A 12,382-nucleotide genomic window follows, 5' to 3' on the forward strand; every position below is an offset into this window, starting at 1 on the left:
TCTGATGTAGCCCAGCGACTACAGCTCTGATAAGACCCCTAGCCTGGGAACCTCCATATGCCACGGGTGTGGCCCTAAAATGACAACAAACAAACAAAACAAAACAAAAATTCAAAGATTTGACCTTTTGGGCAAATGACAGTTAATAGAATGACTTTGTGTACAAGTTAAGACTTTTAAAATATAATCACCTTCATATTTAAATCTCTACTTTTGTAATCACCATTATTCCTAATTTTGCACTTGGTTGTCAGCAATTCCAGCCACTGAGCTGATGAATTAAGTTTCTTCCATGTTCTCCCCCTACTGGAATACTGATGTATTCTCAGTGAACTGTAAGGTATTTCACTAGAGAGAGCACAGTTAAGGAGGGGCTTTGCCTGCCATACCCCATATGTAGAAGGGAGCCCAGGCTCTGTCTAGAGAAGAAGGAAAGGGAAAGGTGTGGTCAGAGGAGGGTGAGAGGAAATGAACAAAGGCACAGCCAATTTTAGGAGGAAATCAAGAAACTCAAGGCCACGTATTCCTAATTCAGTGGATCTGAGTTTCTGGTTAATCAAATGACTGCAGCGCTTTGGGGATGATAATGGAGGATTTCTACTACCAACCCTGAAATTTGCACATATAAATACACTGTAGTTCTTGGCTTTCAAGTTTATTAAAATATATTGGGACTGGTGCTTCTTTCCAAATAAAAAGGCTGGTTGTGCGAGGTGTTGCATCTTAGAAAAGTATTGGACAGTTCCAGCCATTTTACGTTAAACTGAATTTAAAGGTTTTTTTTTTTTTAATTTTTAAAATTATTTTATTTTTTAATTTAGTGATGCCTTTGAACAAAGCACTTTACAAGTAAATCTGCTGTGCAGAGAATCCTTTTTGTAAAGAGAGACCTTGTTACCCTTGGCACTTAATGGGAACATCCCTAAATTTGGATGGTGAAGTAAGGCCACCTTTTAAATACATCCCTGGAAGGGATAAAATGCTCAGAACTTGGCAGCATTTCACTTCTGATGGCCTAGTTCTTAAGCCACATACAATCTAATTGGTGGTGACAGGTTTTTCCATAAGTGCATTTTGATGAATTAAAAAATTTTCCCTACCTCTCCCTCTTCTCACTTCCTCAATGAAGTTACTATGTTGTGTTCACCCTGATGCCCAGCACTTAGGCTGGTAGGCACTTAGGAACTTTTGACAAATTGTATCCTCATTATTACAGAATGTATCATTTATCTGTGCAGACAGATACTGAAGATCTTCAGAACTAAAAGACATCATCAGAAGTACACCTGTAGGAGAAAAGATTGATAGCATACTAGGAACACACTGCATTAAAATAAATGAGTATAAATTGTATTGTTTATTTTCTTTTTATGTCTTTGGGGGTGCTGAGGAGAGGTGTTTAGGTAAGAAGTCATCAGGTTTTTTTATTATAAAACCAAGTGTTTGACTTTCTGTTTTACTATTGTTTATAGATAGTGCCTGTTGTATAAGAACACTTTTAAAATGTTGCCCAAACTTGAGTATCACAACACTGTACTTTCTCAATAGCAGTTTGACTTTTGTTGGTGACTCATTTGAACTTTTGGGAAACCCAAACCAACTATGGATATCAGAAACTGCCTTTTCTGGAAGGGTTTAGGGCTTTCTCATACGGGTGAAGAGAGTGTGGGGAGATGTTGGGAATTGCCTGCCATTCTCTTGGTTCCTACACCTTCTTGAACTTGGTAAGACATTTCTCAGATAAGAATTGATCTGAATTGCTCAGTTTGATATAAGATACTTATTTATAATGTTTGTTTTGTGTTGTTTTGTAGTTTCCATGAATCTTTTAATGTAATTCTCAGAAGAAGCTTGGCTTTATCTCTGTTTTACAGATTAGGAAACTAAGATCCAAATAAGTTAGGTGACTTGTTTATGTTACGCAGTTTTTACATGAAAGAGCCAATATAGGGACACAGAAGGAATTCGAGGGACTGGCTCCAGAGCCCTCCCTCATTTTCCTTATCTATAAAAAATAATGCAACTCCAACCTTACACAATTGTGAATAGTTATAGAGGTAATGCAAAAGAGCACCCACAGCAATGCTTGTCACCTAGTAGGTGTTTGATCTTTGATAGCTGCTATTGGTAATATACTAAGAAGATATTTAATTTTTATTTTAAACCTTATTTTCTTTATGAAACCAATCAAAAGGGGTTGGTATAAAACAGGAATAAGGACAGAAGTTGAAATGTTACAAACTGCCATATTGACCCCCATTAGCTCAAAGTCATAGTAGTGAATCTTGAAGAATTTTCACATGTAAACGGGGAAATCAAACAATGTCTTAAGGAAATGGGATTGTACGTATGTTTGCGCTTCTTTCCCTTACTTTCATTCTCATTCTACTCTCAGGGATCAGAAGGGTTGTACTCAATGGGCAAGCTGTCCTTAGTAGCTATATAGGTAGATGGCCCAAAGCTTTTTTTCTTTTTTTTTTTTTTCCGGCTGAGCCCATGGAAATTCTGGGCCAGGGATTGGATCCCCCATCACAGCAGGGACCTGAGCCATAGCAGTAACAACTGGCCCTAAACTTTTATTTATTTATTTCTTGCTTTATTTTTTTTTTAGGGTCATACCCATGGCATGTGGAAGTTCCCAGGTTGAATCAGAGCTGCAGCTGCTAGCCTGCATCACAGCCACAGCAACACCAGATCTGAGCCACATCTATGACCTACACCACAGCACACAGCAACAATGGATCCTTGAACCCATTGATCGCGGCCAGGGATTGAACCTGGATCCTCATGGATACTGGTTGAGTTAGTCACCACTGAACCATAACGGGAACTCCTGCCCTAAGCTTTTATTAATGGCAGCTCCAAATGTCATTCAAAGTCAAATTTTTATTTATCTTAAATGTAGAATTATAAAAACGAAAATAATTTTTAAAATGTATACTTTAATCTTGGAAAACCAAGAAGTTGGATTTTTTTTATATATTTCTATAATTCTACAGATTTTTTCAGTAATTTGGATAAATGAAAAATTGAAGATCCACGTTGGTGACGTCCAAGATGCCTATGTTAAGAGTTAGGAACCTTATTACGAAGGGAATTATATGTTTTACCCATGCATTTTTTTTTCTCATTGATGCTTTTATGTAGGAAGTTAAAACATTAGAAATTTTTTTTTTTATTATCAAACATTTCTACTATTTTTGGTTATTCTCTTTTTACTGCTTCTTAGATAAGGACAGGAAATATCTATCCATAGTTTCTGGGGAACTTTTGTTTGCATTCAATCCAGGAAAAATTTTACGCACTTATTCCTAAACATTTTTAAAATTAAAAAAAAAAATCATGGAGTTCCTTGGTGGCTCAGCAGGTTAAGGATCTAGCATTGTCACTGCTGTGGTTCAGGTCTGTGTGTAGGACGGATTCAGTCCCTGGCCTGGTAACTTTTGCATGCCATGAGTGCTGCCAAAAAGAAAAAAAATAATGTAAAAATTCGTATATATGTGGAGTTCCCGTCATGGCTCACTGGTTAACGAATCCAACTGGGAACCATGAGGTTGAGGGTTTGATCTCTGGCCTTGCTCAGTGGGTTAGGGATACGGCTGTGGTATAGGTTGCAGACGCGGCTCAGATCCTGCGTTGCTGTGGCTCTGGTGTAGGCCGGCAGCTGCAGCTCTGATTCGACCCCTACCCTGGGAACCTCCATGTGCTGCGGGAGTGGCCCAAGAAATGCCAAAAACAAAATATATATATGCGATTTCTATATAAAGCATGTATATATATATATTATTTTTTTTTCAGTAAAGCTTTTAAATTTTGAACCTAAAACAAACTTACTACAGGAATCCCGTGTTGCTTTTAGGTTGCAATAACATTTCCTTATTAATTTACTTTTTAGAACATTTTTGTTTCTGCTAGTTGGACTTTGTTTCTTTAGCAGAGAAATTGGTCACCTCTATGACACCAGATGTTCTAGATAAAAAAAAAAAAAACATGAATAAACCGGCTTCCTTCCCACTTAGAGAAAGCACCTCTAAGCAAGCAACTATGACACATGCCTCAGGAGTGCTGATATTACTACTGTGTGAAACGTGATGATTAAAATCATTGTTTCTGTCTCAGGCTGCAGGTTTTCACATCAGTTTGAAATAACAGTAACCTTGGTGTGGTCTGCTACTGTTTGAAATACTTAGCATGCTTTCGTTCATTAAATAGACTTATTTTACATTTTTATCTATCACTTGAGCAAAAACTTTGCACGCAGTGTGGTGTGTTGGGGAGGGATGCTCAGTTTTGTGGGCCAGTGCTTACTTTGGTGAACAAAATGTAACAGAAAACAGTATTTTCTAGGAATACTGTACATTCACCTAAGCCGTAAGTTCCTGCCTTGCCCAAGCAGACACCATATAGAGGGAGAAGCCAACAACTCGTATTTACAACGAACGAGTTTTTTTTTTTTTTTTTAATTAAAGGATAAAGGAATCACTTCCACGAGCAATGGAAGGGGCAGTAGAGAAATTTGGGGTGGTGTCTTCGAGACAAGTAAACGGATTCGCCTCGGTCTCTCTCTCAACTCCATCTTATTCTGATTTCATGGTCTTCTCTTTGCTGGACGAGTTCAAGTCGCCCGGGGGCATGCTGTGACCTCCAGTGGTGGGCGTCGGGCGGACACCGGGCTTCGGGCTGACACCTGGGACAGCACCTGGGCCGCATTTCCTTGCCTGCCCGCGGTTTCCTCCACGCTAGGAGTCCGCTCCGCAGCGGCTTCCCATTCATGCTTTTGACAGCTGCGCGGCAGCCCGCGAGCTGAGAGTGAAGTGCTCCCTGAACCCGCCCCTGCGCCCAGGGTCCGGCCCAGAGCCGGAGGGCTCGACGGCGACGCCGCCCGCTGGTGCCCCGAGGCGGGCCGGCCGGCTTCTCCATAGGTGGCTGCGTTTCCGACTTCGCCCTGGCTCCACTCCGGGGGCTTGACGTGCAAACTTCGCCGGAGCGAGCTGAGAGGGAGGGACCGGCGAGGGGGAGGAGGCGGCGGGAGGCGCCTCGGCTTAAGGGAGCCAGCCGGGCGCCGCCGCTCGGACGGACGCGCGGACGGAAGGAAGGAGCGGGGCCGCCGGGCCCGGCCCGGGGATGCGAGCGGCCTCAGGGTGGGCAGCCCGAGGGCCGGGGGTGCGTCTCGGGCCTTCCTGCCGCGGGCCGCCGCGGCGGGGCTCGGGGCAGGGGCGGGGGCAGCGCCGGGCCCCGGTTTCCGCGGCGGAGGCAGGCTGGGGACCTTGCGCCGCGGTGGCGGGCCGCTGGCGCTCGTCCCCTCCCCCGAGGGGCCGCTGGAGTCGAAAGCGAAAGCGAGCCCGCGCCGCGGACTTTGCGCCCGGGGCGGGGGTTGGCCCAGGAGGAGGCGGGCTGGGGGGCTGGGCGGCCGGGGGCGCTGTCAGCGCGCCCCACCCGGCCCGCGGGCCGCGCACGCCGCCGGAACTCCCCGGCGCCTCCTTAAAAGCGGCCCCCGCACGACTCTTTTCCCCCTTTTTTGTTACATTGTAGGAGCGGAAAGAATGTCGGAGCGGGCCGCGGATGACGTCAGGGGGGAGCCGCGCCGAGCGGCAGCGGCGGGCGGAGCAGCGGCCGCGGCCGCCCGTCAGCAGCAGCAGCAGCCTCCGCAGCCTCCGCAGCCCCAGCGGCAGCCGCCGCCGCGGCGCCTACGGCCGGAGGACGGCGGCCCGGGCGCCGCCTCCACCTCTGCCGCCGCCGCAATGGCGACCGTCGGGGAGCGCCGGCCCCTGCCCAGTCCCGAAGCGATGCTGGGACAGTCGTGGAATCTGTGGGTCGAGGCTTCCAAACTTCCTGGGAAGGACGGTGAGTGTCCACGCCCTCCTCTTCCCCACGCCCCCGGCTCCCCCATCCTCTGACCCTTCTCCTCCCCTCCCCCGTCCCTTGGCCCGCCCCCTCGGGGGTCAGAGATGCTATCGCTCTGTTGGGGAACGCGGAGGTGCCCGCACCTACTCACTGCGTGCGTGAGCGTGCGTCACACTCCTGGCCACTGACCTGCCTCTCCCCTCCTCCTGTGTGTGTATATCTCCTAGGGACGGAATTGGACGAAAGTTTCAAGGAGTTTGGGAAAAACCGCGAAGTCATGGGGCTCTGTCGCGAAGGTGAGTTAAGCCCCCTGAAAGGAGTGTACAAGCCCTGGGGAAGTATTCTGGCAGGCTGACCAGAGCGGGAGCTTGAGCCCACTAGACCCACTACGCTCCCCATCTCCCTATGCAAGGATGCTGCCTGAGGAAGAAAAGGGAGGACGGAGCTTTAGGAAAATCCAGTTTCTGGGGGCTTCCTGTAACGGAGAGGCCAGAACCCTTCAGTGGAGGTCTGGCTGAGTGCATTTTGAGCAGCATTGCTTAGTGATGAGCTCTGGGGACTGTAGTGAGTTTAACCCAGATCAGGTGTGACCCCCTTAAGGGTAAACACTAGTGGAGGAAGGCGTCAGCTTTCAAAAGCATTTCCACGAATGCTTTGAGGGGTTCTGGAAAGGAGACCTTGCCACTTGAAATTCTCTGCCGGCAATCAAAATGAATTTTTAATTTTAAAAAAGACGCCTTACCTGTGCAGCCTTATTTCTGCGGGATTTAAATTACAAAGATTCATCGAAAGGATCATCACAGCGGAGGAGCACTTGGTTGGAAGTTTTGGAGGAAAGTGGGGTGAGCTACCAAGATGAGGATAGGGCGCAGAATTTTCTATGGCAAAATAAGCCTTTAGTACTCTTTGGTAGTGAAATCAGAATCTAATTTTTGGTCAGTTTTTAATAAAACTGGTATAAGGATACTCTCGGGAAATATGTGTCTAAAGGTGTGCCTCCAAATTAAAGGTCTGGTATCTAGGAACGATCAGACTTTTCCTTCAGATTTTATTTTTCTGTGAATACGTACTTTTGCTGTCAAATTCTTATACCAGACCTGGGCACACCATGCTCAGAAAGGACTTCTGGAGGCCAGTCAACTTTAGATTCAGTTCAAAGTGTTCTTCAGTGGTAGTATGGACAAGGACTTGAGTGAGGTTTGGTATCCAGAATACTGAGTTTATATTCCCAGTGCAATGTTATTTCTTAGTGAGGCCATTTATTTTGGCATAGTTACTGTTAAGTGTACAAGAATAGGTAGAACTTTGGCAAGTGGAACATTTTTAAAGTCCAGAGTTTGCCCATTGTTACTCTGTCTCCACGTTTCTTGTTTTTAGTGTCCATCTTGTCTTTGAATTCACTGTTTTGGTGTTTTGAACTGCCCATTTGTTGGCCTTTTGGCATGAAGAGGAAGAGTAATACCAGTAGCAGCTCTCTGAGAGCTTCCAATTGGAACAGATTAGAGAGCAAATTAGTTAATTTTGAGACTGAGAATTGCTGTTTGAGAGCAAAGGAAAGAGAGGGAAGGCACAGGACTTGCTGGTGATGTTGCAATAGGAAAAATCAGTTGTTAGTCCGGTTTTAGTGTTGAATTGGCAGCCTGCCTGGGCTTAAAAAATTAAAATCACTTGGTGGTAACTCTCATAGAAAGCACTTGGAGTAGAGATTTAGAGGACCTGACCCGCTCCTGTTCTTAGTTTTTATTCTCTGGGTGTGGATGCATTTCCCATAAAGGATTTCTAAGTGTGTTAAAACATGGTGCACATTATTGGTAATTCCTCTATAGAGGATGAGTAAATATAGTAGCATTTCACCGGGCAACTTGGTTTCAACCGAGATTCAACTAAATTTAGTTGCTTGGACTCACTTTTTGCTATATCTATTATTTTCTGTTGGGACGTAGTCACGAATAGATTTTACCAAGAAGGTCTAGGACCTCTTAATTACTTTATTGAGTCACAAAGGGACTGTAGATTTGCTTGTGTGTGATTCTTACCTATCAAATTATTAGTGACTTTTAGAGGTGCCGTTTTGGTAAGCTGCTCTAACATTCAGAGGATGTGGAAGCAGCCAGGACAGCTGAAACTGCATGCCAGTTTCGAGACTGAACTTTTAAATTCAGTCAGTTCTCAATTCACTTGTGACTTTGTGGATTTTCCGCAGCAGTTGAAAACCTGAGCATAAAGATGTTCAGCACTAACACAGTAGGCCTTTTGTTTTTGTAACAAATAGTTCACGTTGTGCTGCTTAAGAAATAAAAAGATATTTTTAAATTATCAGAAATTATTAGGCAATTCTCGTTTGTCTTTGGTTGAGATTATCTCTTACCAATAAAAAGTCTTTTGGAATTAAATAAATGCTAATTCCATTTGTCAACAAAGTTAAATAGAAAAATACGTTGATAAATTGAAAATATGAATGATGTACTAAGTCAGAAAGTTCCCATCTTGGAATATGTTTCAGAATATTGACCAGACTTTGAAATCTCCAGTTCATGATTGTGTACCTAGACGTTAGAAATCTGATTATGAGATAATGTTGCTTAATCTTGAATTTTACCTTTCAGAATCTAGCTTTCTGTAAAAGGAGATGATAATTCCTACCTCCCATGGTTGTTGTAAGGATTGAAATTAATTTAGGTAGTATGTGGAAAATCACTCAATATGTACTAATTTTAACCTTTGGTAACTGCTGATGATACTAGGTCCTATCTCCTAATTTGGTATTTATCTAGGTCGAAGGTTTTTAACCTAGGGCATCAGTGGGCTTCAGGAGATCATAATTACCCTGAAATTGTATGCAAATGAATATGTGTATCCATTTTTGAGGTCAAGGGTGCCCGGCTTCTCTTGGATTGTCAAGGATTCCTCGCTACCTCCCAGATTCAAAACTGCAAAACTAGGATCCCAGTGTTTTTTCCTTCTCTGTTTTTGCTCTTGTAGCTTATTTTGTCCAACTCCCTCTTAGATTAATGTTATGGGAGCGGTGGGAACTATCGATTTTGATGGGAGTGAGATTATGTGTGGTTTAGCTAACATATCATCCTCATCTTCCTGTTAGTGTAAATGGGCAAATGTTAGGATAAAATTCAGGTATCTTTCAGAGGTCAGCCTGTTTTTTTATCTGCATCCTCATCTTTTTATTGCTTGTTTTATTCTGTAATTTGTAAATTTTTTTGATAGCCCAAGTTGGTTTTGGTGGGAAAAATTAATAATGTATTTTTAAATTTTTTCAGAAGAGTAAACTCAGAAGAAAATTACAGTTTTCCTAAAGATAATTTTCAAAATGGTGGATTTACCAAAAAAAATCTTTAAATGAAATTAATTGGTATGAGTAACTAATATTTCCATATTAGTACCTAAGCATGTAAGGAGTCTTACAAAGTGAAAACATGAAATGCCTTAATTTCACAGCAAATTGAAACAAAATATAGTGTCACTCTGAGAGTCAACAGTAGAATTGAAAAAATGATATTTTCTTTGAAAAGTTATTCTTAACTTCTCTTAAGCCCACCTTTTGTACGATATCAAAGTACCCTGTACTTGTCCATTCTCCAAACTCAGGTAGTAATCACCATTTGAAAGTGTGTCTTAGGTAGTGGCTCTTCTATTAGTGTGCCGAGTCCCAGAGGACAGGGATGTTATTGATCAAGACATATTCAGTGTGGAGTTCCCGTAGTGGCTCAGGGGTTAAGGAACCAGACTAGTATCCATGAGGATGCAAGTTCGATTCCTGGCCTCGCTCAGTGGGTTAAGGATCCAGTGTTGCCATGAGCTGTGGTGTAGGTCACAGATGTGGCTCAAATCTGGTGTTGCTGTAGCTCTGCTTCAACCCCTAGCCTGGGAACCTCCGTATGCTGAGGGTTTGGCCCTAAAAAGACCAAAAGAATCTATATATGTGTGTGTGTGTATTCCATGAATATTTGCCCCCAAAAGGAATGAACTGGGCTGCTAGGAAGATTGTAGGGTTCGAATGAACAATTTTCCATTGTGTTGTGACTCCAAAAAAGAAAAAAAGATACTGTTCTCTGGAGAGTTGTGCTTTCTGGACGAAGGGGAAGCCAGAGACTGTCTTTCAGCACTTCCTGTGTCTCCGTCTTGAGTTTAACAACCCATTTACACTCTCCCAAGAGTGCAGACAAGACACCACCTCTCATATCTCTGATATTTAGGCAGGGGAGTAGGATGGCAACCTAGGGTGATAGACACAGTTGGTGACAGGTGACCGCCCTCTCAAAATAACAGAAACATAAATGAGTCTAGGGCAAGATGGAAAAGAGATTGGTTAGTACCTACAGGCAGCTAGGTAAAAAAAAAAAAGCGAGGGAGGTGGGTAGCCTCAATCAACACAGACTGAGTCAGCATAACAGTACTACCTTTTTCTTTCCTAGGGGAAAAAATTGTTCATAGCAGTTAACTGAAAACAAATTGTATTTGTGAGAAAGACTTTTAAAGTAACTACCTTATAGGCATAAAATCTTCTCGCTGAAGTAAAGAGCATTTCTGTTTTCCTCTAGGATTTCTCTTACGCCACCCCCCCAACTTTTTCTTATGGACAATTGGAAATACACAAAAGTAGAGAAAATATTTTAATGAGCCTCCTCATGTCTTTGCTACAACTTAAATAGCTAACAGGTCCCTGCCCAGTTGTGTTTCATCTCTTCCCCACTCTCCACACACAGTTATTTTGAAGTATGTCCCAGACATCATATCATTTCTTTCTGGTTTTCTTTTTTATGCTTGCATGGACTTCAGCTTGTCTCCTGCAGAATGGAGTCTTTTATGTGTGCTACGCCTTCTTTTGAGCCCGGCTGTCATTTGTGATCCCCTCAGTGAGTGTGTAAGGGTTCTGCAGGTGGCAGTGTTTGCAGTCCAGCCAACATCTCAAGTGGAGTCCGAAACTAAGCCTTAGACAAGAATCAGTTCAATCCAAGTTCACTGCATCAGAATCTCTTTAATACACGTTGAAAGGGCACTCAGTTGATTTGGTTGCAGATTGCCCACACTTGACACTCCCTGGATGAGTGCTGGGGCTGCAGTGATAGTGAGCAGTGTCCATACTGTGACAGTTATCCTGTAGCTCTCCAACTGTTAAGTCTGCACCAACCCAGGAATGAGAGAGCCCCTTAGACCTAGAGAGACACTTAATAGGAAGGATTCTTTTCCTGAGTGTGGCTTCTTAGCTATTTTAATGCAAACTACAGCCTGTGGGCCAAATCCTGTCTCCAGCCAAGCTAAGAATGCTTTTTACATTGTTGAATGGTTGAAATAAAAACTCTCAAAAGAAGATGATTATTTCATGACCTTTGCAAAAATATGTGAAATTCAGATGTCAGAGTCCATGAGTAAAGTTTCATTGGAACATAGCCACAGCCATTCATTCAATGTCTGGCTGTAGCCTCCATACAGTGAACTGTGGAGTTGAGTAAGTGCCACTGAGACCTTGCAGTCCATCAGGCCCCCACATCACCAGCTGGCTCTTGACGGACAAAGTTTGCTATTTCTGTTTTTATGGGTGTCATGGTTAATGAAGGGAAACTCATTCTGCAGAATGTGATTCCCGTACTCCTTGAACTTTGTTTTGAGGGGGAGGACCTTCAAAATAGTAAAAACCACTATTCTTTCTTTTTTTTTTTAGGGCAGCACCCTCGGCATATGGAAGTTCCCAGGCTGGGGGTCTAATCGGAGCTGCAGCTGCCAGCCTATGCCACAGATCTGAGCTGCCTCTGTGACCAATACCACAGTTCACGGCAACGCCAGATCCTTAACCCACTGAGCGAGGCCAGGGATCATGGATACTAGTTGGGTTCCTTACCCCTGAGCCATTATGGGAAATCCTAACACCCACTATGGTCTTTTTAGGGCCACACCTGCAGCATAAGGAGTTCCCAGGCTAGCGGTTGAACCGGAGCTGAAGCCACTGGCCTATGCCACAGCCACAAGCAACACCAGATCCAAGCCACGTCTGTGACCTACACCACAGCTCACGGCGATGCCGGATCCTTAACCCACTGAGCAATGCCAGGGATCATACCTGCATCCTCATGGATGCTAGTCAGATTTATTTCTGCTGAGCCACGATGGGAATGCCACAAACCACTATTCTTAAACCAAAGTTTAATTCAGCATTGAAGAAGTGTATTGAGCTAGAAGAATACATGTAAGGCTTTGTGTAAGAAGGCTCCTATTTTTGTCACTTTTGTCATTCCCTGCCACTTTTCTAGGGCACATGCCTGTTTCAGGGCAATTCAAATATAGAACATCAACAGAGCTCTTACTGTCCCAGCTTCCCAGAGCCTTGGACTGTGAAGATAGCGCTTGGCTTTTGTTCAGCCCTGTATAGTATATAAATCCTCGGGAGAAGGAATCTTGACCTTTCATGGGATTTTCAAAAGGGTACCCTGATGCAAATTCTTGAGAATGTCTGCCCTTAAATTGGCTTAAAGGATTTGAAGCCCTGTTGAAGGCCTTGGGACTTTATGACCAGAAGGGCTTTATG

The 12,382-nt window shown here is 43.9% G+C and overlaps 1 protein-coding gene across 7 annotated transcripts in view; it reads left to right on the forward strand.

The window, feature by feature from the left end:
* Nucleotides 1-12,382, forward strand: part of ATXN7 (ataxin 7) — a 141,872-nt gene that overhangs the window by 39,736 nt on the left and 89,754 nt on the right. For 3 of the 7 annotated variants that reach the window (XM_084988852.1, XM_084988848.1, XM_021069176.2), the window contains exons 1-3: nt 5,072-5,141; nt 5,533-5,844; nt 6,072-6,140. In XM_084988852.1, coding sequence (XP_084844978.1) covers nt 5,544-5,844; nt 6,072-6,140 — 370 coding nt within the window. In that variant the 5' untranslated portion in view covers nt 5,072-5,141; nt 5,533-5,543. Of the gene's footprint in view, nt 1-5,071; nt 5,164-5,532; nt 5,845-6,071; nt 6,141-12,382 lie in introns of those variants that run through there. The other 4 variants (XM_084988853.1, XM_084988851.1, XM_005669703.4 and 1 more) reach the window with 2 other exon arrangements.

Source organism: Sus scrofa, chromosome 13 (assembly GCF_054392235.1).
Source record: "Sus scrofa isolate SSC_HxYL_T2T_F1_AM1 chromosome 13, Sscrofa_HxYL_maternal_Yorkshire_Landrace_v2.0, whole genome shotgun sequence".
Taxonomy (NCBI): domain Eukaryota; kingdom Metazoa; phylum Chordata; class Mammalia; order Artiodactyla; family Suidae; genus Sus; species Sus scrofa.